Raw genomic sequence first — 27,030 nt, forward strand, 5'->3', positions numbered from 1 at the left:
GAGGTTTCCGGCCAACAGATCGTTCACTTGGAGTAACAAAACAGGTTCCAGACAGTCCAGAATAGATTTGTGGCTTATATCCAAATGTATTGATAGTGAGTGTGTTACTACAAATATTTGTACTACTCCCCTCACAGATCATAGGGCCATTTACATTGATATAAAAATATTTACCCTTGATACTAACCTTGGTAGAGCATCCTACTGGAAGCTAAATAGCTTGTTATTAAATAATGATATAGTTAAGTTTGAGGTTAAAGATTTGCTCTCACACTTTTGGGAAAGGGCTGGTGAAGAAAAATCTTATTGCAAGAACTATGAGCTCTTAAATTTGAGGTGTCCAAATACCTTAGAAAATACGGTAGTAATCTTGCTAAGACCAGAAGAGCTGAGGAGGAAAAGGCGATCATTAAGATAACTTCCCTTTCTCAGAGGTCCCCAGCCGGTCTCTGGGGGGAGGAGAAGATGGAACTGATTGAGTTACAAAATAAACTGGACAATATATATAGATTAAATCAACTGGATAATATATATAGATTAAATCAACTAGATAATATATAGAGATTAAATCAACTGGATAATACATTTTGATTAAATAAACCGAATAATATATATAGATTAAATCAACTGGATAATAAATATAGATTAAATAAACTATATAATATATATATAGATTAAATAAACTGGATAATAAATATAGATTAAATCAACTGGATAATATATATAGATTAAATCAACTGGATAATATATATAGATTAAATCAACTGGATAATGTATATAGATTAAATCAAATAGATAATATATATAGATTAAATAAACTGGATAATATATATAGATTAAATAAACTGGATAATATATATAGATTAAATCAACTGGATAATAAATGTAGATTAAATCAACTTGATGATATATATAGATTATTGCTCAGCAAGGAAGAAGCCACTGCTCCAAAACAGGCATAAAAAAGCCAAACTGCGGTTTGCAACTGCACATGGGGACAAAGATCGTACCTTATGGAGAAATGTCTTCTGGTCTGATGAAACAAAAATAGAACTGTTTGGCCATAATGACCATCGTTATGTTTGGAGGAAAAAGGGGGAGGCTTGCAACCCGAAGAACACCATCCCAACCATGAAGCACGGGGTGGCAGCATCATGTTGTGGGGGTGCTTTGCTGCAGGAGGGACTGGTGCACTTCACAAAATAGATGGCATCATGAGGCAGGAAAATTGTGTATATATTGAAGCAACATCTCAAGACATCAGTCAGGAAGTTAAAGCTTGGTCGCAACTGGGTCTTCCAAATGGACAATGACCCCAAGCATACTTCCAAAGTTGTGGCAAAATGGCTTAAAACCTGTTAGGGCTAGGGGGCAGTATTTGCACGGCTGGATAAAAAAAATGTACCCGATTTAATCTGGTTACTAATCCTACCCAGTAACTAGAATATGCATATACTTATTATATATGGATAGAAAACACCATAAAGTTTCTAAAACTGTTTGAATGGTGTCTGTGAGTATAACAGAACTCATTTGGCAGGCAAAACCCTGAGACATTTTCTGACAGGAAGTGGATACCTGATGTGTTGTATTACCTTTAAACCTATGCCATTGAAAAACACAGGGGCTGAGGAATATTTTGGCACTTCCTATTGCTTCCACTAGATGTCACCAGCCTTTACAAAGTGTTTTGAGTCTTCTGGAGGGAGATCTGACCGAACAAGAGCCATGGAACGATGATGGCCCATTAGACACCTGGCGCGCGAGTTCATGTTGGGTACCCTCGTTCCAATACGTTATAAAAGAGAATGCATTCGTCCACCTTGAATATTATTCATGTTCTGGTTAAAAAGGCCCTAATGATTTATGCTATACAACGTTTGACATGTTTGAACGAACGTAAATATATTTTTTCCCCTCGTTCATGAAGTGAAGTCCGGCGGGCTTAGATCATGTGCTAACAAGACGGAGATTTTTGGACATAAATGATGAGCTTTTTTGAACAAAACTACATTCGTTATGGACCTGTGATACCTGGAAGTGACATCTGATGAAGAGAATCAAAGGTAATGGATTATTTACATAGTATTTTCGATTTTAGATCTCCCCAACATGACGGCTAGTCTGTATCGCGCAACGTCTTTTTCTGGGCGCAGTGCTCAGATTATTGCAAAGTGTGATTTCCCAGTAAGGTTATTTTTAAATCTGGCAAGTTGATTGCGTTCAAGAGATGTAAATCTATAATTCTTTAAATGACAATATAATATTTTACCAATGTTTTCTAATTTTAATTATTTAATTTGTGGTGCTGACTTGACTGCCGGTTATTGGAGGGAAACGATTTCCTCAACATCAATGCCATAGTAAAACGCTGTTTTTGGATATAAATATGAACTTGATAGAACTAAAAATGCATGCATTGTCTAACATAATGTCCTAGGAGTGTCATCTGATGGAGATTGTAAAAGGTTAGTGCATCATTTTAGCTGGTTTTATGGTTTTGGTGACCCTGTCTTTGAATTGACAAAACATTACACACAACTCTTGTAAATGTACTGTCCTAACATACTCTAAATTTATGCTTTCGCCGTAAAACCTTTTTGAAATCGTAAAACGTGGTTAGATTAAGGAGATGTTTATCTTTCAAAGGGTGTAAAATAGTTGTATGTTTGAAAAATTTGAATTTTGACATTTATTTGGATTCAAATTTGCCGCTCTTGAAATGCACCTGCTGTTGATGGAGTGCACCACGGGTGGGACGCTTGCGTCCCACCTAGCCCATAGAGCTCATAGAGGTTAGGACAACAAAGTCAAGGTATTGGAGTGGCCATCACAAAGCCCCGACCTCAATCCTATAGAAAATTTGTGGGCAGAACTGAAAAAGCTTGTGTGAGCAAGGTGGCCTACAAACGTGCCTCAGTTACACCAGCTCTGTCAGGAGGAATGGGCCAAAATTCACCCAACTTATTCTGGGAAGCATGTGGAAGGCTACCCGAAACATTTGACTCAAGTTAAACAATTTAAAGGCAATGCTACCAAATACTAATTGATTGTATGTAAACTTCTGACCCACTGGGAATGTGATGAAAGAAATAAAAGCTGAAATAAATAATTCTCTCTACTACTATTCGGACATTTCACATTCTTAAAATAAAGTGGTGATCCTAACTGACCTAAGACAGGGAATTTTTACTATGATTAAATGTCAGGAATTGTGTAAAACTGAGTTTAAATGTATTTGGCTAAGGTGTATGTAAACTTCTGACTTCAACTGTATATAGATTACAAGCAGAAGGAGCCTTTATCAGATCTAGGAAAAAATGGCTTGAGGAGGGACGACAGAATTCATCCTATTTCTTTGAGACTTTCATTCTACAAATAATAAAATAAAATAAATAAAATAACACTATCCATAAGTTACACATTGATGGTGTTATTACAGACGACCAAAAATGAATCGCTAAATACTGTAGCAATTTTTACAGGAAATTGTATAGCTCTACGTACTCTCAGGAATCCACAGATATGTTTTTTGACTCACTGAATAATGTTCACTCTATCAGTGATACAGAATCTGTTTTTATTAATCACCCAACTTCTTACAAATTCTTTAAATAATAGTCCTGTACAAGGTATTTCCATAGCTGATAAAGAAATTATAAGCCAGCTGGCTGACGATACACTTTTTCTGAAAGACGCCAACCAAATTCCCATATCGATCAATGTGATACAATCCTATTCCAAAGCATCTGGTCTACATCTTAACATTAATAAATGTGAACTCATGGCAGTCAAAGATTGTGTGACACCTTCATATTATGGTATTCCAGTAAAAAAAAGAACTTACATATTTAGGCATAACCATTACTAAGGATCAGAAGTCTGGAGGCGTACTAAATTTTAACCCTTAACCCTCTCATTAAAAAGAAAACAGAAGAAGCTAAATCAATGGCTACAGAGGGTGTCATGACTTCCGCCGAAGTCGGTTCCTCTCCTTGTTCAGGCGGCGCTCGGCGTCGCCAGTCTTCTAGCCATCATCGTTCCACTTTTCATTTTCCATTTGTTTTGTCTTGTCTTCTCACACACCTGGTCTTTATTTCCCTCATTACATGTTGTGTATTTAACCCTCTGTTCCCCCCATGTCTTTGTGCGGAATTGTTTATTGTAAGTGCATGTGCACGTTGTCTCTGGTGCGCGACGGGTTTTGTACCCATTTGTTTGTTGTTCTGGTTACTGGTGGTTTTTATGAATAAAACTGCTCCGTTGATTACCCAGTTTTGCTCTCCTGCGCCTGACTTCCCTGCCGCGCCAGTTACGCACTCCCTTACAGAATTCAGCACCACCAATGGAGTCAGCAGGAGCAGGTGCCCCTGGTATAGGGGTGGAAGAGCGCGTCCGGGAATACGCGGCGATGCTCCACCATCTTGGCACCGCCATGGGCCGCGTTGTCCAAACAATGGACCGCTGGGAGAGACAGGGAGTTCTTCCAGCACCTCCACCAGCACAACTGGGGTCTCCACTACTCGCCCCCCCCCTCTCCTGGTCCCAGTGGGATTTGTCTCGCCATTCCCCGGTAATACGATGGGACGGCTGCAGGCTGCCAGGGGTTCCTGTTGCAGCTCGACCTATACCTGGCAACCGTCCACCTGGCTCCTTTGGGCCGTGAGAGGGTGTCTGCCCTCGTCTCGTGCCTCTCTGGGAATGCCCTGGAGTGGGCCAACGCCGTGTGGGGAGAGGGAGATGCGGCGTTGGACCATTCCGAGGAGTTCAATCTTCAACCACCCGCCCGAGGGTAGAGCGGCGGGTGAGTGCCTCTTCCATCTGAGGCAGGGGACGAGGAGCGCCCAGGAGTTCGCCCTGGAGTTTCGGACCCTGGCTGCCGGCGCAGGATCGACCAGGATCGACCCTGATCGACCATTATCGTTGCAGCTTGCGCGAGGACGTCCGTCAGGAGTTGGCCTGCAGAGACACCACCCTCACCTTCGACCAGCTGGTGGACCTGTCCATCCGGCTGGATAACCTGCTGGATACCCGCGGACGTCCTGATCGGGGTCTGTCGGTTCCATCCCCCCGCACCACCTCTCCGATACCCATGGAGCTGGGAGGTGCTGTGCGCAATGAGACCGGAGGAGGTTCCAGCTCGTGCACCATCTGTGGCCGCAGAGGTCACACTGCCGGTCGGTGCCGGGTTGGTTCCTCTGGGGATCGAGGCAGCAGGCAGGGCACTCTGGCGTCACCCCAGGTAAGCCGGCACCATTCTCACCCAGAGCCCTCTGTTGCACATATGTTTTTGTATGTTACTTTTTCTGAGTTTTCCCCGCATTCCCAGCATAAGGCGCTCGTCGATTCAGGCACGGCTGGGAATTTTATAGATAGATCGTTCGCCCATAGTTTAGGGATCCCCATTGTTCCCGTGGCTGTGCCCTTCCGCGTTCACGCCTTAGATAGTCGACCATTAGGGTCAGGGTTGATTAGGGAGGCTACCGCTCCTCTGGGCATGGTGACGCAGGGGGGTCACAAGGAGAGAATTAGTCTCTTCCTCATTGACTCTCCGGCATTTCCTGTGGTGCTAGGCCTAGCCTGGTTAGCTTGTCATGACCCCACTGTTTCTTGGCAACAGAGGGCTCTCACGGGGTGGTCGCGAGAGTGCTCGGGGAGGTGTTTAGGGGTTTCCATTGGTGCTACTACAGTGGAAAGTCCAGACCAGGTCTCCACTGTGCGCATTCCCCCTGAATATGCCGATTTGGCTCTCGCCTTCTCCAAAAAGAAGGCGACTCAATTACCACCCCATCGACGGGGCGATTGTGCGATAAATCTCCTGGTAGACGCTGCACTTCCCAAGAGTCACGTGTATCCCCTCTCACAGGCGGAGACGGCGGCTATGAAAACCTGTCTCCGAATCCCTACGTCAGGGGTACATTCGGTCCCCCACTTCACCCGCCTCCTCGAGTTTATTTTTTGTGAAAAAGAAGGGGGAGGTCTGCGCCTGTGTATTGACTATCGAGGCTTGAACCAGATCACTGTGAGGTATAGTTACCCGCTACCGCTCATAGCCACAGCGATTGAGTCAATGCACGGGGCGCGCTTCTTCACCAAACTAGATCTCAGGAGCGCTTACAACCTGGTGCGTATCTGGGAGGGAGACGAGTGGAAGACGGCTTTCAGTACCACCTCAGGGCACTATGAGTACTTCGTCATGCCATATGGGTTGATGAATGCGCCATCAGTCTTCCAAACCTTTGTAGACAAGATTTTCAGGGACCTGCACGGGCAGGGTGTATTGGTGTATATTGATGACATTCTGATATACTCCGCTAGACGCGCCGAGCATGTGTCCCTGGTGCGCAGGGTGCTTGGTCGCCTGTTGGCGCATGACCTGTACGTCAAGGCTGAGAAATGCCTGTTCTTCCAGCAGTCTGTCTCCTTCCTAGGGTACCGCATTTCCACCTCAGGGGTGATGGAGAGTGACCGCATTTCAGCCGTGCGTAATCGGCTGACTTCCACCACGGTAAAGGAGGTGCAGCGGCTGTTAGTGTTTGCCAACTACTACCGGAGGTTTATCCGGGGTTTTGGTCAGGTAGCGGCTCCCATTACCTCACTGCTGAAGGGGGGACCGGTACGTTTGCAGTGGTCGGCTGAGGCGGAAAGGGCTTTTGGTCACCTGAGGACTCTGTTTACCTCAACTCCCGTGCTGGCCCATCCGGATCCCTCTTTGGCGTTCATAGTGGAGGTGGACGCGTCTGAGGCTGGGATAGGAGCTGTGCTCTCTCAGCACTCGGGTACGCCACCGAAGCTCCGCCCCTGTGCCTTCTTCTCGAAGAAGCTCAGCCCGGCGGAGCGAAACTATGATGTGGGGGACAGGGAGCTGTTGGCTGTCGTCAAGGCCTTGAAGGCGTGGAGGCATTGGCTTGAGGGGGCTAAACACCCTTTTCTCATCTGGACTGACCACCGCAATCTGGAGTACATCCGGGCAGCGAGGAGACTGAACCCTTGTCAGGCAAGGTGGGCCATGTTTTTCACCCGTTTTGTTTTCACCCTGTCCTACAGACCAGGCTCCCAGAACGTGAAGGCATACGCACTGTCCAGGCTGTATGACACAGAAGAGCGGCCCATGGATCATACTCCCATACTTCCGGCCTCCTGCCTGGTAGCGCTGGTGGTGTGAGAGCTTTACGTGGACATTGAGCAGGGGTTGCGTGCAGAGCCCGCTCCCATCCAGTGTCCCGCTGGGCATCTGTACGTCCCGTGTGCTGTCTGTGACCGGTTGATCTATTGGGCCCACACGTCACCCTCCTCTGGTCATCCTGGAATTGGTCGGACAGTGCGCTGTTTGAGCGGGAGGTACTGGTGGCCTACCTTGTCTAAGGACATGAGGGTTTATGTTTCCTCCTGCTCGGTGTGCGCCCAGTGTAACGCTCCTAGGCACCTGCCCAGAGGGAAGTTACACCCCTTACGCGTTCCACAACGGCCGTGGCCGCACCTGTCGGTGGATTTCCTTTCCAATCTCCCCCCTCACAGGGTAACGCCGCGATCCTGGTCGTTGTGGATCGGTTCACTTAGTCCTGCCGTCTCCTCCCTCTGCCCGGTCTCCCTACGGCCCTACAGACTGCGGAGGCCTTGTTTACGCACATCTTCCGGCACTACGGGGTGCCTGAGGATATAGTGTCTGATCGAGGTCCCCATTTGACGTCGAGGGTATGGAAGGCATTCATGGAACGTCTGGGCTTCACCCCGAGAGTAATGGGCAGGTGGAGAGAGTAAACCAGGATGTGGGCAGGTTTCTGCGGTCTTATTGCCGGGACCGGCCGAGGGAGTGGGCGGCGTTCGTGCCCTGGGCCGAGATGGCACAGAACTCGCTCCGCCACTCCTCCACTAACCTCTCCCCCTTCCAGTGCATACTGGGGTACCAGCCTGTTCTGGCGCCTTGGCATCAGAGTCAGACCGAGGCTCCTGCGGTGGACGACTGGTTCAGGCGCGTGGAGGAGACATGGGAAGCTGCCCGTGTTCACCTTCAGCGGGCCGTGCTGCACCAGAAAAACAGCGCAGACCGTCACCACAGTGAGGCGGGTCTGGCTGTCGACCTGTAACCTGCCCCTCCGCCTGCCCTGCCGGAAGCTGGGCCCACGGTTTGTGGTCCTGAGGAGAGTAAACGAGGTTTGTTACAGGTTACAGCTTCCCCACGATTACTGTATTAACCCCTCGTTCCATGTTTCTCTCTTCAGGCCGGTGGTGGCTGGCCCGCTCCAGGAGTCTGAGGTGCGGGAGGTTCCTCTGCCACCTCTGGACATAGAGGGGGCCCCGGCATACTCCGTTCGCTCCATACTGGATTCGAGGTGTCGGGCGAGGGGCCTTCAGTACCCCGTGGAGTGGGAGGGGTACGGTCCGGAGGAGAGGTGCTGGATTCCGGTCGAGGACGTGTTGGACCCTTCAATGCTGCAGGAGTTCCACCGTCTCCGTTCGGATCGCCCTGTGCCTCGCCCTCCGGGTTGTCCCCGAGGCCGGTGTCGGCGTGCTGCTGGAGCCGCGTGTCAAGGGGGGGTACTGTCACGACTTCCGCCGAAGTCGGTTCCTCTCCTTGTTCGCTCGGCGTCGCCGGTCTTCTAGTCATCATCGATCCACTTTTCATTTTCCATTTGTTTTGTCTTGTCTTCTCACACACCTGGTCTTTATTTCCCTCATTACATGTTGTGTATTGAACCCTCGGTTCCCCCCATGTCTTTGTGCGAAATTGTTTATTGTAAGTGCATGTGCACGTTGTCTCTGGTGCGCGACGGGTTTTGTACCCATTTGTTTGTTGTTCTGGTTACTGGTGGTTTTTATGAATAAAACTGCTCCGTTGATTACCCAGTTTTGCTCTCCTGCGCCTGACTTCCCTGCCGCCAGTTACGCACTCCCTTACAGAGGGACTTATCTTTAAAAGGAAGAGTCCTAATAACCAAAGCTGAAGGTATCTCTAGGCTAACATATGGCGCTCTATCTTTATATCTTGATCGTAAAATAAGCAAGGAGATAGACCAGATGCTTTTCAACTTTCTGTTGAGAAACCGTACCCATTACATTAGGAAAACTGTTGTAATGAACTTTCTGGACTTTACTACCTTAAATAATACTTTCAAGATCAATTGGATAAAAGACCCACTTCTATGTGGAATTGTATTCCTGTCTTTACTTTTGGTGGCCTTAACTTCATGTTGGTTTGCAATTATAATATTGACAAAGTTCCAGTGAAACTCTGCTTTTCATTAGCAGGTTTTCTTGTCATGGTCCTGAATTTATTAGCATATTTTTTCTCCACTCAGATATTATATATGGAATAATCAGGATATATTGTATAAAAATACTTTTTGTTTTTAGAATATTGGTTCAAAAATAATATCCTATTGGTGAGCCAACTTGTAAATGCAGAGGGTTTTTTACTCAGTTATAAGGAATTCTTATCACTTTACAAGATCCCTGTAACACCTAAAGATTTTGAAGTTGTTTTAGATGCCATTCCCTCAGGTGTTGCTTTATTATTCAGGAACGTGTCAAGACCTGACCCTCAGAACTACACTACCGGTCAAAAAGGTTTAGAACACATACTCATTCAAGGGTTTTTCTTTATTTTTTACTATTTTCTACATTGCATAATAATAGTGAAGACATCAAAACTATGAAATAACACATATGGAATCATGTAGTAACCAAAAAAGTGTTAAACAATTCAAAATATATTTTATATTTGAGATTCTTCAAAGTAGCCACCCTTTGCCTTGATGACAGCTTTGCACACTCTTGGCATTCTTTCAACCAGCTTCACCTTTAATGCTTTTCCAACAGTCTTGAAGGAGTTTCCACATATGCTGAGCACTTGTAGGCTGCTTTTCCTTCACTCTGTGGTCCGACTCATCCCAAACCATCTCAATTTGGTCAGGGGATTGTGGAGGCCAGGTCATCTGATGCAGCACTCCATCACTCTCCTTCTTGGTAAAATAGCCCTTACACAGCCTGGAGGTGGGTTGGGTCATTATCCTGTTGAAAACCAAATGACAGTCCCACTAAGCCCAAACCAGATGGTATGGCGTATCGCTGCAGAATGCTGTGGTAGCCATGCTGGTTAAGTATGCCTTGAATTGTAAATAAATTACAGACAGTGTCACCAGCACAGCACCCCCACACCATAACACCTCCTCCTCCATGCTTTACGGTGGGAAATACACATGCGGAGATCATCCGTTCACCCACACCGCGTCTCACAAAGACACAGCGGTTGGAACCAAAAATCTCAAATTTGGACTCCAGGCCAAAGGAAACATGTCCACCGGTCTAATGTCCATTGCTTGTGTTTCCTGGCCCAAGCAAGTCTCTTCTTCTTATTGGTGTCCTTTAGTAGTGGTTTCTTTGCAGCAATTTGACCATGAAGGCCTGATTCACACTGTCTCCTCTGAACAGCTGATGTTGAGATGTGTCTGTTACTTTAACTCTGTGAAGAATTTATTTGGGCTGCAATTTCTGAGGCTGGTAACTCTAATGAACTTATCCTCTGCAGCAGAGGTAACTCTGGGTAATCCATTCCTGTGGCAGTCCTCATGAGAGCCAGTTGTTGAAATGTTCCGTATTGACTGGCCTTCATGTCTTAAAGTAATGATGGACTGTCGTTTCTCTTTGCTTATTTGAGCTGTTCTTGCCATAATGTTGACTTGGTCTTTTACAAAATAGGGCTATCTTCTGTATACCCCCCCCCCCCTTGTCACAACACAACTGATTGGCTCAAACACATTAAGAAGGAAAGAAATTCCACACATGTAACTTTTAAGAAGGCACACCTGTTAATTGAAATTCATTCTAGATGACTACCTCATGAAGCTGGTTGAGAGAATGCCAAGAGTGTGCAAAGCTGCCATCAGGGCAAAGGGTGACTATTTGAAGAATCTCAAATAAAATATATTTTGATTTGTTTAACACTTTTTTGGTTACTACATGATTCCATATATGTTATTTCATAGTTTTGATGTCTTCACTATTATTCTACAATGTAGAAAATAGTAAAAATAAAGAAAAACCCTTGAATGAGTATGTGTTCTAAAACGTTTGACCGGTAGTGTACCTTTAACCCTGTTGACTCATCAGTAGGAAAGATTTGTTTCTCTTTTGGTCCATTCAACAACAGACCTTAAGTCATGCCTTATTGGAACGGTTTTATTGCTAAAATCTGTTGGAAAAAAGTTTTGATGTTGCCACACACATATCTACTTGTTAACAAAATTAAGGAAGTTTCCTTTAACATTATTCATAAATATTATCCTGCCAACCACAATATGAAGAAGTTTAAGAAAAACATAAACTCAAATTGTACCTTTTGTAATGACCACCCAGAAACGGTGTTGCATCTTTTTTGGCATTGTATTCATGTAATGAACACATTTATTAAGATTTTACACTATAGTGGAGAGATGTACTGCTTGGATTCTTTACCTATGATAGAAATAAGTTGAAACAATTTTATGTAATTAATTTCATTATTCTTTTGGCCAAATTTCATATTCACAAATGCAAATTTACAAACAAAACACCACATTTTCTTACCTTACAAAAAGAAATTGAACTATATTTTAAGACAATTAAATACTCTACTATCAAAAACGCTGTTAGAATTATAAGTGCATGTATGTCCCTTCAGGTCCTTGTGTAATGTGATATTGTACCCCCTAGCCCAATTGTCCTTTGTATGTTATTTATATATATACTGCTCAAAAAAATAAAGGGAACACTTAAACAACACATCCTAGATCTGAATGAAAGAAATAATCTTATTAAATACTTTTTTCTTTACATAGTTGAATGTGCTGACAACAAAATCACACAAAAAGAATCTATGGAAATCCAATTTATCAACCCATGGAGGTCTGGATTTGGAGTCACACTCAAAATTAAAGTGGAAAACCACACTACAGGCTGATCCAACTTTGATGTAATGTCCTTAAAACAAGTCAAAATGAGGCTCAGTAGTGTGTGTGGCCTCTACGTGCCTGTATGACCTCCCTACAACGCCTGGGCATGCTCCTGATGAGGTAGGGGATGGTCTCCTGAGGGATCTCCTCCCAGACCTGGACTAAAGCATCCGCCAACTCCTGGACAGTCTGTGGTGCAACGTGGCGTTGGTGGATGGAGCGAAACATGATGTCCCAGATGTGCTCAATTGGATTCAGGTCTGGGGAACGGGCGGGCCAGTCCATAGCATCAATGCCTTCCTCTTGCAGGAACTGCTGACACACTCCAGCCACATGAGGTCTAGCATTGTCTTGCATTAGGAGGAACCCAGGGCCAACCGCACCAGCATATGGTCTCACAAGGTGTCTGAGGATCTCATCTCGGTACCTAATGGCAGTCAGGCTACCTCTGGCAAGCACATGGAGGGCTGTGCGGCCCCCCAAAGAAATGCCACCCCACACCATGACTGATCCACCGCCAAACCGGTCATGCTGGAGGATGTTGCAGGCAGCAGAACGTTCTCCACGGTGTCTCCAGACTCTGTCACGTCTGTCATGTGCTCAGTGTGAACCTGCTTTCATTTGTGAAGAGCACAGGGCGCCAGTGGCGAATTTGCCAATCTTGGTGTTCTCTGGCAAATGCCAAACGTCCTGCACGTTGTTGGGCTGTAAGAACTACCCCCACCTGTGGACGTCGGGCCCTCATACCACCCTCATGGAGTCTGTTTCTGACCATTTGAGCAGACACATGCACATTTGTGGCCTACTGGAGGTCATTTTGCAGGGCTCTGGCAGTGCTTCTCCTGCTCCTCCTTGCACAAAGGCGGAGGTAGCGGTCCTGCTGCTGGGTTGTTGCCCTCCTACGGCCTCCTCCACGTCTCCTGATGTACTGGCCTGTCTCCTGGTAGCGCCTCCATGCTCTGGACACTACGCTGACAGACACAGCAAACCTTCTTGCCACAGCTCGCATTGATGTGCCATCCTGGATGAGCTGCACTACCTGAGCCACTTGTGTGGGTTGTAGACTCCGTCTCATGCTACCACTAGAGTGAAAGCACTGCCAGCATTCAAAAGTGACCAAAACATCAGCCAGGAAGCATAGGAACTGAGAAGTGGTCTGTGGTCCCCACCTGCAGAACCACTCCTTTATTGGGGGTGTCTTGCTAATTGCCTATAATTTCCACCTGTTGTCTATTCCATTTGCACAACAGCATGTGAAATTTATTGTCAATCAGTGTTGCTTCCTAAGTGGACAGTTTGATTTCACAGAAGTGTGATTGACTTGGAGTTAAGTGTTCCCTTTATTTTTTTGAGCAGTGTACTTATGTTCCCCCATGTACTTTCTGTATTGATTTGTTGAAAAAATAAGTGCTATCACTTGTGCTGTCATGACTTACCTGGAGCCCTATTGAGATTTGCCTTTTGTAATGTAAATCAGGCGTTAAGTGAGACGACAAGGAGACGGAAGTGCCACCATTCTCACGGTGGACCAGTCATTGCTGCATGCTAACGCTCTCACACTCTAGCCACGCCCACACATCGTTCACTAACCCGTACAGTAGGTGGCGGCAATACACCTTATAGGATGTAGTCTGCCATAAAAATCCAAAGAAGAAGAAGCCGCTATCAACAGGAAAATGCTAATGAGAGATGGTGGAACTGGATGTTCTGTTTGAATCAGATGGCGCGTCGAGTGGAGATGAGAGGGATTGGAGTCAGTGGCGAATACGAAAGGAAATAAGTGAAGTAAAGTGGTTCTTGAAGTTGGTAAATCCAAGCCTAGTTCTGATATTGTTTTGGTGAGAGTGAGCGTTTTGAATTGATGGAGTTACCTGGGAGATTCATTTTAAGTCTATGAAAATCGTGGATGCGATGGAGAAGGTGAGCGTAACAAGAAGTGGATTTATTTTGGTTTTCTGTCTATCAGTAGAACAGACGGAGCATACTCTGTGCTTCAATAAGATATTGGATTTTAGTGGGTGGATCTTCGAAGCAGGGCGCCTATCAAGGGGGGGTATGTCTGGGGTGGTGCTAGAAGTGAACGCAAAGGATATATGTGAAGAATTGGATCAAGTGGTTAGTGCTCACCAACTGACCCACGTGGTTGATAGAGTGAGGAAGCCCACTCAATCCATTCTATTGTTTTTTTTTGAAGAAGAGTTTCTCCCTTCTCATGTGTATTTGTGAGATACCCTGTAAAAACCTTCATGCCCAAACCCATGCAGTGTGATAAATGCCAATTTATTTGGTCAAGTGTGTATAGATGAGAGGAGTATCGTATGCCAGCAGAGCATACATGCTGCAATTATGGTGGTGAACATGGGCCTGAAGTGCCAGCATGACTCCTCTACGGAGGTGGTGAGAAGAGTGGAAGAAAGGAGTGATGTTGAAGAAATAATGGTAGTAGGAGTGGAGACACCATTCATTGTCAACAGAGGGATCCTGACCTCTTGCATTTTAAGAAGGTGGACTCTATAGCGTTTATTGCATTGGTTATCAACTGCACAGTGCAAACGAAGAGAAAATCTGAGAAAGTAGGCATTGTTGTGAGTGTGGCTGAATGTTTTTTGGGACTTGAGGATTTGAGGAATTACAAGGAATCCTGTCGACCTCACATGCCCTTGAGGCTGTGTAGGGATGTTATTTGAACTGTGACTGAAGGAGTGGGAATGTTTTTGATTTAGTTACTGTATTTTGTACGATGTCGGGGTCCCCCCCCACACCTTTCCCGCAATATAATATTTTTGTTTCACTACTTCTAACAGTAGGTGGCGGCAATACACAGTATGTTGTAGTCTGCCATTAAACCTCGAAGAAGAAGAAGAATCCACACCCACTAACAAGCCAACGCAGCCGGGTCGAACACTCTTAGCAGCAGAAGTGCACATTTTCCATATCGATTTCAAGGAAGTTTCCACAACGTCTCACATAATGAGGTAAAGTACATATAATTTACACGTATGTGATTTAGATAGCTTTCAATAATAAATCACCATACGCATTTCACCACGCTAGTTAAAACTTCGCTCTAGGTGTTCTAGCTAGCTAACGCTAGCGCCGTAAGCGTAACGTTACCTCGTGTTGTGTACAGAGTTTAGGGAACTCGCTAGCTAGCTATTGTGCTAGAGCACGCCCCTTACTTGTTTATTGATAGATCACGTTTAACGTCGTTTAATGTTACATCATACATTACTTTGTGTTCAATACTTTGAATCAAGTTTATGAATGTGTTGTCACTTTATTTGCCAGAGGCGAGAGGGGTCGAGGCCGTGGTGGCCGTTTTGGGGTTCGCGGGGGAGGACCTGTACCAGGGTAAGCACCTTCTGAACACCACACTGAACATTGCAAAGTGTGCCCTTAATAATGTTTGAGGTAAATTATATTTCAACTCAAACCAACTGAGGAAATGCATTGAAATTCAAATGCATTTATTAAATTCATCTGTGAAATGGCCCTGTATGATCTCTTCCGTTTGTAGATTTCGCCCATTTGTCCCTCACATCCCCTTTGACCTCTACGTGGTGAGTGTTCTTGTTCAGTTTCAAAGAAATGCAGTATGTTGATGTATTGAACACAAGTTGTGGTTAATATTTCCATCCTTGAGCTTCCACATTTCGTCTCATCACCCTGCTCCACAGCACTCTTTAGATGCAGAGTTTCCTTCTAGAGATAATTGGACTGATGGGAAGATGTTGCTACTTACGTAATACAACCTGATGACTGAGATTATATTTTTTACCATCATTGTGTTAATAAATATCAATTTCCCCTTGTCTCAGTGTGAAATAGCCTTCCCTCGCCTGAAGCCTGCCCCTGATGAGACAGCCTTCAGTGAGGCCCTACTGAAGAGGAACCAGGACCTTGGCCCCACCTCTGTTGAACAGGTCTGTGACTAAACACACACGTGCACACATGACCATTTACTATTTAAACATGTTCACATGCAGCAGACAGTACAACTGGAGTAATTCAAGTGAGGTGGCCTGACCACACTACAGCAGTAAGTGCCTTTTTTAGTTGTGTGTCTGTAATATAAGCTGGGAATAATATCCACTTATGTTGTTAATGGTCACTTTCCTGTCGAATTAGATGCACCGGCGCAGCATTGCATCAACCAATGGTAGCGTGCCAAGTCAATCGACTGGGCATCAATTGCTATATCATATGATGTGGTTAGCTGATATGTTAAATACTGTAACGGGAATTTCCATGTGAAGAAGAAAGGAAGCAGTCATTGATAAAATATCTGGCTTATTACAAGTTGCAAAGGGGAGATGCCTCCAGACCATGAGCAGAGAAAATGTCTAACAGGCCTTCTCTGAGAAGGCTATTACATATTAATCACACAGTACCGAATGTTCTGTAAACACAATCCCGAGAGGCTTGTAGGAAGTCACAACATCAGGGTTGTATTTTCATTACGTCTTGCAGCGGAAGCCATTTACCTTTGAAGAAGCAATTGGAACGAAATGGGGAGGGACCTACTTGAATTTGTCAAATAGAAACTAGTTTTCTGTTTGGAGTAAACGGTTTTTGTTGCAAAACATTTTGCAACAGAATCGTCGTAATGAATACACCCCTGCTGCTACAGAATCCCACAGTAACCAGGTTTCCATCCAACCTTTTTATGCAAGTAAATTACATGACAGATAAAAAATGTCATTACAGGTCTAATGGAAACAGCAAATTTGTTAACTTTCCAAATGTCGACAAAACAAAATACGCTGGACAAGGTGGGATCTTTTTGTGTCGATAAAATTATGTGAGATGGTGGTGGAAATGCCTTTATCCGCAAATATTGATATAATAACCATCATATCAAAGTAAACTGGGAGTCACGCAATGATATTGTGCGGTCCTCTCACTACGACTTGGGAAAACATGCTTTATTTAGCAACAGATGAAATACGTTATGAACTTTACAGGGTGGTTAAATCAAATCAAACTTTATTTGCCACATGCGCCAAATACAACAAGTGTAGACTACTGTGAAATGCTTACTTACAAGCCCTTAACCAACAGTGCAGTTCAAGAAGAAGAAAATATTTACCAAGCAGGTAGGAGCTGTTGAGGAGCCTTTTGATTCTAGACTTAGCGTTCCGGTACCGCTTGCCGTGCGGTAGCAGAGAGAACACTCTATAACTTGGGTGACTGGAGTCTGACAATTTTATGGGCTTTCCTCTGACTCCGCCTATTATATATGTCCTGGATGGCAGGAAGCTTGGCCCCAGTGATGTACTGGACCGTTCACACTACCCTCTGTAGCACCTTACGGTCAGATGCCGAGCAGTTGCCATACCAGGCGGTGATGCGACTGGTCAGGATGCTCTCGATGGTGCAGTTGTAGAACCTTTTGAGGATCTGGGGGCCCATGCCAAATCTTTTCAGTCTCCCGAGGGAAAAGGTTTTGTCGTGCCCTCTTCACAACTGTCTTGGTATGTTTGGACCATGATAGTTTGTTGGTGCTGTGGACACCAAGGAACTTGAAACTCTCGACCCTCTCCACTACAACCCCATTGATGTTAATGGAGGCCTGTTCGGCCCTCCTTTTCCTGTAGTCCACGATCAGCTCCTTTGTCTTGCTCACGTTGAGGGAGAGGTTGTTGTCCTGGCACCACACTGCCAGTTCTCTGACCTCCTCCCTATAAGCCGTCTCGTCGTCGTCGGTGATCAGGCATACCACTGTGTTGTCAGCCAACCTAATGATGGTGTTGCAGTTGTGGGTGAACAGGGAATACAGGAGGGGATGAAGTACACACTCCTGAGGAGCCCCAGTGTTAACTTCTTATGGGCAGGTGGGACGGTAGCATCCCACCTGGCCAACATCCGGTGAAATTGCAGAGCGAGAAATACACATAAGCATTCATAAAATATACAAGTGTTATACATTGGTTTAAAGATTAACTTCTTGTTAATCCAGCCGCTGTCAGATTTCAAAAAGGCTTTACGGCGAAAGCGTACCATGCGGTTATCTGAGGACAGTGCTCCGTGTAAAAAAAAAAAAACATACAAACATTTACCAGCCAAGTAGAAAAGTCACTAAAGTCAGAAATAGTGATAAAATTAATCACTTACCTTTGATCTTCATATGGTTGCACTCAAGACTCCCAGTTACATAGTAAATGTTCAATAAAGTCCCTCTTTTTATGTCCCAAAAACTCAGTTTTGTTGGCGCGTTTTGTTCAGTAATGCAATGGCTCCAAGGCGGTCACAACAGGCAGACGAATACATACTAAAAGTACTGGTAAAGTTTGTCGAAACATGTCAAACGATGTTTATAATTAATCCTCAGGTTGTTTATTGTCTTTATAATCAATAATATTTCAACCGGACAATACAGTTTTCAATAAAGGAAAAATAACAAACGGGAGCGGGAGCGCGTCCAAATCAGGTCTGCATACTTCCTGTCGTCTGACCGAAATGGCTTTTTACTTGTCGTTTTTTCAAAATAAAAGCCTGAAACCATGTCTAAAGACTGCAGTTCCTATGGCTTCCACTAGATATCAACAATCTGATTCCTAACCCATTGGATTCCCTATAGGCATTGAGTTGAAAAACAGCCTAATGAAAATAATTCCACTTCCTGGATGGATTTCTCTCAGGTTTTCGCCTGCCATATCAGTTCTGTTATACTCAGACATTATTTTAACAGTTTTGGAAACGTTAGTGTTGTCTATCCAAATTTACCAATTATATGCATATCCTAGCTTCTGGGCCTGAGTAACAGGCAGTTTACTTTGGGCACTCTTTTCATCCGGACGTGAAAAAACTGCTCCCTACCCAAGAGAGGTTAAGGATCAGCGCATACCAACTGGGGGCGGCCCGTCAGGAAGTCCAGTGCACCGTGATGAGCTTGATGTTCCTTTCCAATACATTTTGAGGGTGTTGTTCTGATGACATGATCAATGTTTGCCTGCCATTTATCAAACAAAAATAATCTCTCATCATGTAGGTAGCCTACCTGCACTGTATCTGCGAGCTGTTGGCTAGAGTGCACGTGCCAAGACCAGAGATTTGCTATATAACACATTTCTTACCAAACCAACTGTCGAGTTGAGAACGTGATAGAAACCCATTTAACTTGTATTTTAGTATTCAGTACATGGGAATTTAACAGCGAAAGTTATTTATGTGCTCTACGTCATCACGCACACTGTTATTTGATGGAAGTCAATTTGATGGAAACATCTCTGGTGAGACAATGGATTTAGATTTTAGAACGTTCACATGAAAATCTGTCGCCAATTGGATGGAAGCCTAGCTACTGTCAGTAAACTAAATCCACAACATTCAACACTTGGCAGACATTTGATCCAGGTCAAAAGTAAGATCATCAGTACATAGTTACATCAGATAATGATTAATAGGCACCAAACTGCTTCATTAAATATGGTACTTAAACATTCATGGTTAACTCCTTTTTCCCTTCCCCAAGGGAATGGTTCTGGCTGCATCTTCCCACAGATAAAATCATGTTACTATCTACTGCAGCCCACATCCTCCACACACACAACACCCATTCTGCCAGTCACATTCTGTTAAAGGACCCCAAAGCACACATCCCTGGGTCGCTCGTCTTTTCAGTTCGCTGCAGCGAGCAACTGGAACGAGCTGCAACAAACACTCAAACTTGACAGTTTTATCTCAATTTCTTCATTCAAAGACTCAATCATGGACACTCTTACTGACAGTTGTGGCTGCTTTGCATGAATTATTTGTGGTCTCTACCTTCTTGCCCTTTGTGCTGTTGTCTGTCCCAATAATGTTTGGCATGTTGTGTTGCTGCCATGCTATGATGTCTTCTCTCTCTTTATGTAGTGTTGTCTCTCTTGTCGTGATGTGTTTTGTCTTATATTTTTATTAAATTAATTTTTAATCCCTGCCCCTGTCCCCGCAGGAGGCCTTTTGGTAGGCCGTCATTGTAAATAAGAATTTGTTCTTAACTGACTTGCCTAGTTAATAGACATTTATTTACCTATCAATCCATATCCACAGTAACTCAAATACAGGAAAATAGTTACTCTAATTTTCCATTACAAATACCTAATAGGTTGTAAGATCTGGCATGTCTGCAATATTCTCGGGCAAGAACTGTTGTGGCAGGGATGTGGATTTCAAGTGCCCAACAAGTTGTGTGTGTTTATGGCAGTTTGATTTCAGACACTTGGTGGCAGCCTACTCCATAGTTTAGTGGCTCCCTATGTGTTACTTCACTCCAGCTGTGTGCTTCATTAGACCAGAGTTTCTTAAACCATTTTGAACCAGTGTCCAGGATGACTCCAATTAAACTAGCACGTTAGAACTGCCGTCAGACTGTAGTTTTACCTTTTCTCTCTCTCTTCTAGTCATCCATCTTGTCACTGGTCACCAAAATCACCAACGTCATTGACAACTTCATTGTTTCAGCTGGGGCTGATGAAGTGGTACGTACTACAGTGTCAGATTTGATCTCACCAGAGAAATACAGTTTGGTGAATCCTCAAATGCAGGGATGAGGGAGTTTCAAACCAGTTAGTTGAGTTGAATGTGACATTGTTTTCATCCTTTTCTAACTCTAGGAAATTGAGGAAATGAGACAGGTGGGCTCCTACAAGAAAGGCACCATGACAACAGGACACAATGTTGCAGACCTTGCTGTCATTCTGAAGATATTGCCTTCTGGTAAGTTTTTACATAAATGCATTTCTAATGTCAATATTACGTGATCACTACTCAGAGGAAATGCGTTAGTGGATGGAACACGGTCAAAACTGACCACTAATATGACTGTTTCTCCCAGTGGAGACAGTGACCGCTCTGGGAACCAAGGTGGTGGAGACCCTACGCACACAGGACCCTTCGGAAGGTAATGCACATCACTTTTCTTTACGTTATCATTGGTCTTAGAACCTAATCAATTATGTGCGATTTTAGGTCTGGGTTTCTGAGATGATTACATTGGTAATCTACAGTATGTGTTTGAATATATTTCCCCAGTACTCTCCATGCTGCCCAACGAGACGGGCTTTGAGATCAGTTCGGCTGACGCCACCGTGAAGATCCTCATTGCCACCGTGCCCCACAACATGCGCAAGCTGGAGCCTGATGTGCACAGTACGTATAACAAGGATTAACAGTAGAGGTCGACCGATTATGTTTGGGGTTTTTTACGCCGATACCGATTTATTGTTGGGCCAAAAAAAGCCGATACTGATTAATCAGGCAAAACATTTTTTTTTATTATTATATATTTTTTTGTAATAATGACAATTACAACAATACTGAGTGAATGCTTATTTTAACTTAATATAATACATCAATAAAATCCATTTAGCCTCAAATAAATAATGAAACATGTTCAATTTGGTTTAAATAATTCAAAAACAAAGTGTTGGAGAAGAAAGTAAAAGTGCAATATGTGCCATGTAAGAAAGCTAACATTTAAGCTCCTTGCTCAGAACATGAGAACATATGAAAGCTGGTGGTTCCTTTTAACATGAGTCTTCAATATTCCCAGGTAAGAAGTTTTAGGTTGTAGTTATTATAGGAATTATAGGACTATTTCTCTCTATACTATTTGTATTTCATATACCTTTTGACTATTGGATGTTCTTATAGGCACTTTAGTATTGCCAGTGTAATAGTATAGGTTCCGTCCCTCTCCTCGCTTGAACCAGGAACACATTGACAACAGCCACCCTCGAAGCAGCGTTACCCATGCAGAGCAAGGGGAACAACTACTCCAAGTCTCAGAGCGAGTGACGTTTGAAACGCTATTAGCGCGCACCCCGCTAACTAGCTAGCCATTTCACATCGGTTACACCAGCCTAATCTTGGGAGTTGATAGGCTTGAAGTCATAAACAGTGCAATGCTTGAAGCACAGCGAAGAGCTGCTGGCAAAACGCACGAAAGTGCTGTTTGAATGAATGCTTACGAGCCTGCTGCTTCCTACCACCGCTCAGTCAGACTGCTCTATCAAATAATAGACTTAATTATAACATAATAACACACAGAAATACGAGCCTTTGGTCATTAATATGGTCGAATCCGGAAACTATCATCTCGAAAACAAAACGTTTTTCCTTTCAGTGAAATACGGAACAGTTCTGTATTTTATCTAACGGGTGGCATCCCTAAATCTTCCTGTTACATTGCACAACCTTCAATGTTATGTCATAATTATGTAAAACTCTGGCAAATTAGTTCGCAACGAGCCAGGCGGCCCAAACTGCTGCATATAGCCTGACTCTGTTGCAAGAGAAGTGACACATTTTCCCTAGTTAAAAGAAAATCATGTTAGCAGGCAATATTAATTAAATATGCTGGTTTAAAAATATATACTTGTGTATTGATTTTAAGAAAGGCATTGATGTTTATGGTTGGAGCAATGTGTACCAAAGTGACTATATGCAACGCAGGACAGGCTAGATAAACTAGTAATATCATCAACCATGTGTAGTTAATTAGTGATTATGATTGATTGATTTGTTTTTCATAAGATAAGTTTAATGCTAGCTAGCAACTTACCTTGGTTTCTTACTGCATTCGCGTAACAGGCAGGCTCCTTGTGGAGTGCAATGTAAAGCAGGTGGTTAGCGCGTTGGACTAGTTAACCGTAAGGTTGCAACATTGAATACCCGAGCTGACAAGGTAAAAAATCTGTCGTTCTGCCCCTGAACAAGGCAGTTAACCCACCGTTCCTAGGCCGTCATCGAAAATATTAATGTGTTCTTTACTGACTTGCCTAGTTAAATAAAGGTGTAGTTATAAAAAAAAATTGGCCAAATCGGCGTCCAAAAATACCTGTTTCCGATTTGTTATGAGAACTTGAAATCGGCCCCAATTAATCGGCCATTCCAATTTAATCGGTCGACCTCTAATTAACAGCTGCACTCTTACAATGGATGGGGGGATGAAGGGTGGATGGAGGCAACCAGAGATATGGTGGTTTAGCTGTTAACCTTTCAACGCTACTGTGTATCCTCTGATCAAAGAAGCCAGTCGCTGAAATATTGCTCTTATAGCTGACATGAGGGACTAAAACATCAATGTCATCAGGTTTAGCCAGATATATATTGAGTGATTCTGTCACTCCCTTCTCCACAGTCGATATGAAGCTCCTGCAGAACTCCCTGGCTGCCGTTCGCCACGCTCGCTGGTTTGAAGAAAATGCCTCCCACTCCACGTGAGCTGCCACTGCGAACACACACCCACAGTTGGCTTCATCAGTACTTTCTTTTTTTGATGAATAGAGAATGTAAATATTGTTGATGTTAAATATACCTATCCAAACATGTCAATTTGTGTGTGTGGTCTGGTTCTGGCCTATCAGGGTGAAGGTCCTGGTCCGTTTGCTGAAGGACCTGAGGACCCGCTTCCCAGGGTTTGAACCCCTTACCCCCTGGATGTTGGACTTACTGGTGAGCCCCATGCACAACTGTCTGCATACACTCAATTTATTGATTTATGTTGTATTTCTGTCCTGACCCTATTTAAGAAAACTGGTTGTCTTCGTTGGAAAGTTTGTTGAACCTGAAGAGGTGTAAAAAGCACTCCCGTATGTTAGTGTCCTCATTAGACTTCAGTGTGGGCCTAATTTGGATTTCCTGAACCTCATGTAGTTGGCCTGCTCCTGACAAGCTTTATTTGGAGCAGAGGTTTTGGGCTCCTCAGCAGTTGGAGACGCACTCAAGGGTCTCTAGGTGTCATTTATTACCCACGCGAACTGCACTTTACGAGGCCGAAGAAATGGCCGGCCCTGCTATTTTAGCGTTGAAACAAAAGTCAATATGTGTACTGGCACAAGATGCTGCCTGCCTAGTCTGTTTTTCCGTGGTGTAGATTTTCAGTTTCCCTCTCTCTCTGTCCAGGGTCACTCTGCAGTCATGAACAACCCCAGCAGACAGCCGCTTGCCCTCAATGTGGCCTTCAGGCGGAGCTTGCAGATGCTGTCATCCGGGCTTTTCTTGCCTGGTTCAGCTGGGATCGCAGACCCCTGTGAGAATGGACACTACCGTGTATTCACTGTCATGAACCTGGAGCAACAGGTACTTGCCTGCTGGCCTCTCTCCATTACATTTTTGGTCATTTAGCAGATGTTCTTATCCAGAGCGAAATATAGGAACAACTAGGGTTAAATGCCTTGCTCAAGGGCACATCGACAGATTTTTCACCTAGTCGGCTCGGGGATTCAAACCAGCAACCTTTCGGGTTACTGGTTCAGCACTCTTAAGCGCTTGGCTACCTGCCGGCCCGTCTCTTATCTTATAAGAGTGTAAACCTGAACTTTCTGAATGTAGTCTTGAATTATTCTGTTTTGAATTCCGTTTATTTTGCTTGTCTAAACCGTAGTCTGCAGGACAGTAGTCGTGGCCTTATTTATAATACTAGGGTATCAAACAATACATTTTCAGTGTGTTCTCCACATTATACCAAGATGCTGACATAATATTTGCTCTGTCCAGGACATGGTGTGCCTCACTGCTCAGACCCTGGTGAGGTTGCTGTCTCATGGCGGCTACAGGAAGATTCTGGGTCTGGATGGAGACGCTAGCCGTAAGTCAACTCACCTGAACTTGAGGCATTTATAGCACTTTTATATTAGTGATTGAACTTTCTCCTCCACATGCGTTTACCTGTTCTGTCATCTCTGGTCAGATCTGGTGGTGGAGACATCCACGTGGGATGGAGTGACAGTGAAGCCTTCTGAGAAGGCATATGAGAAGATGCCGGAGGTGGAATTGGAGGTGGATGATGATGACGATGATGATGATGCAGAAATGGAGAGCATGGACGCTAAAGAGGTCATGGACACTAAAGAGTGATTGTGGTGAAGGACTTCTTTCAGTTTGTCATTCAACTGTTTTGAATGGTCCCCTTCTGAGGAGGGATGGGGATTTGTTTTTTATTTTTGTACTGTCTCCTACCCGCACCCAGTTTAATAAGGGCTTGTTTTGTTTCCAGACAAACCTGATACTAGGGACACAAGGTGTGGCTTCCAATGTTTTTTATGTTTCAGTTCATATCAAGTCTAAACAGAAATTGAACTATTTTCTCTTGGCTTATTGTATGGCAAAGATTTTGATTTAAAAAAATATATATATATTGAAAATTCTGATGTTTTATGGTCCACTCCCAATTGATGGTGCTCCAGTGTACAGTTTCTCACTGAGCTGGCTGTCAAAAATGGATAGATCATGTCAGTTTGGTGTCTGATGATACTGAGCAGCCAGTGAAGACAAGTCTCTGTTTATAATGTCATCTGGACTATTACATACAGCGGTGGTGTTGTCAGTAATAACTGGGCTTTAATCAATGAACCCAATTACGGAGTCCCTTGACGGCAGAACTGCAAAAAGTCATAATCGTTAGAGGAGCTGTGAAGGGAGGGGGAGGCTGCTAGCGCTCAGCAATTAAAACCCAAGGCTAGCTTATTGAGGATTTCTCTGGCTAGACGGAGATCTTGATTGAGCCATGGCTGATAGGATATCATCTATTTTGTTTGATATAAGTGCACAAAATACTATGCTATTGGCCCTTAAACTCAAGGATTTATTCTGCCCCACACAGTGAACAGAGCTTTTTCAATGTTTTAACTTCTTGAATAATAAAGCTGAATAAACATGCTGTAGTTATTGTTGATTCTCCAGCTGACTCACCACATCCCCCTTCAAATGGAATGTTGCAACTGTAGTATTGGAGTACTTGTCCTCAGATGGCAGAGGTTTAAACTTTTGCATCTTTCTGAGTGTTCCAACCGCTGGACCGCTGTACAGTAACATGCTATACATGGAGATCAGAGCTCTGGCTCTGCGCTTCACAGCTCCGTATGGGTTTTGACACAGCCGTTCCTACCTTGCACCTCGTAGGACAAGGAGGAGCCGCATCCCTCCCCCTAATTGGGCATCTTTAGAAAAAAATGTTTTGCTGTAAATTACGAGGACTCTGGATGTTATTAATACAACTTTGATGTCATACAAGCAAGGCAAACTTCCGTGAGTTCAAATGGGCACTTCACATTACCATATGAAACTTGTAATTATAGTGTCAACGTTTATAATCACTGTTTGATGTACAGTTACTAGATGTTATGGCGTTATACCCTGGGTTGTACTGAACAGAATGAGACCATGTTTGTTGTATTGTGAAGATTTGTCTACCAGACATCTGCATTCACTCATGACTCCATTCTATGCTCACCAATTACAACCTGCTTTGAATTGTCTTGAGAAAGCCTAGCACTGTAAGATCATATTTTATCATTTTGCTAGTCATGTTGGCGATAGAACAAGCTTTCAAATTATGCCCACCTGACCCAGATTGTGCTTTATAATGGGCCGTTTTTTGATTGTGTAAACAACAGTAATTGTGTAAAGGAGGGGATGCAGGGCTGTGTTCCAAACCAAACAAGTGTTCTTGCTCTAGTTCCTCAACGGCAGAGCTAGGAGACTCAAAAAAACACCTTATATTTGAAGACTCGTCTTTTAGTCATAAGTGTATTGAAATGACTTAGGAACTGTGCACACTGTGGAGAGGTGTGTGGCCAGTTGGAGACACCAGTTAGTGCTCTCACTCAAACCCTTATTTGTCTTATGTTGCACCTACCCCAAATTTTCAAAGCATTTTCGTATGTTACTGAATGTATTCAGTGTATTTTCAGATTACATTACCAACAAATGTGGCAAAGTACAGTAAATGTAAAATGCACATAAAATCAAAAGTAACGTTTGGATTGTCTTGTCAGGTGAACTGTTGTCCTTTAGTCTATTAATTTCCCCATAATCTCAACTGTTCCCTTTTAATAGCTACCATGGGTATGTATATGATTTCCAGATTTCTGTAAGAAACATTTCAATTTATCCCTGTCCATATAGGCCAATTTGCACACATGTAATTAAGCAATGTATGTCTCTGGAATTCAATGACTGGGGACATCGATGTAATTTAAATAATCTGCATAATAGAATTTGGCCTTAGGCAGAGGCTATCCTGTTCCTATTCTGTAGCAGAGCCGCTTTGATTAAAATAGAAAAAAGTAAAATGACTGGAGGCAAAACAATTGTAATTCATATCCTCTAAACC

General features: G+C 43.8%; 1 protein-coding gene across 1 annotated transcript; it reads left to right on the forward strand.

Annotated features, from left to right (window-relative positions):
• The first annotated feature begins 13,608 nt into the window (after nt 1-13,608).
• On the forward strand, nt 13,609-25,575 carry LOC106580325 (interleukin enhancer-binding factor 2 homolog). Its single transcript, XM_014161214.2, has 14 exons — nt 13,609-13,850; nt 14,735-14,905; nt 15,219-15,281; nt 15,448-15,490; nt 15,749-15,853; nt 20,315-20,392; nt 20,528-20,630; nt 20,749-20,814; nt 20,946-21,062; nt 23,056-23,134; nt 23,282-23,369; nt 23,820-23,996; nt 24,414-24,504; nt 24,607-25,575. Exons 1-14 carry the CDS (start codon nt 13,837-13,839, stop codon nt 24,771-24,773), a joined length of 1,362 nt encoding a protein of 453 aa, XP_014016689.1. The 5' UTR covers nt 13,609-13,836; the 3' UTR covers nt 24,774-25,575.
• Nucleotides 25,576-27,030: the final 1,455 nt, after the last annotated feature.

The sequence above is a fragment of the Salmo salar genome, chromosome ssa02 (genome assembly GCF_905237065.1).
Source record: "Salmo salar chromosome ssa02, Ssal_v3.1, whole genome shotgun sequence".
In the NCBI taxonomy this organism is placed as follows: Eukaryota; Metazoa; Chordata; class Actinopteri; order Salmoniformes; family Salmonidae; genus Salmo; species Salmo salar.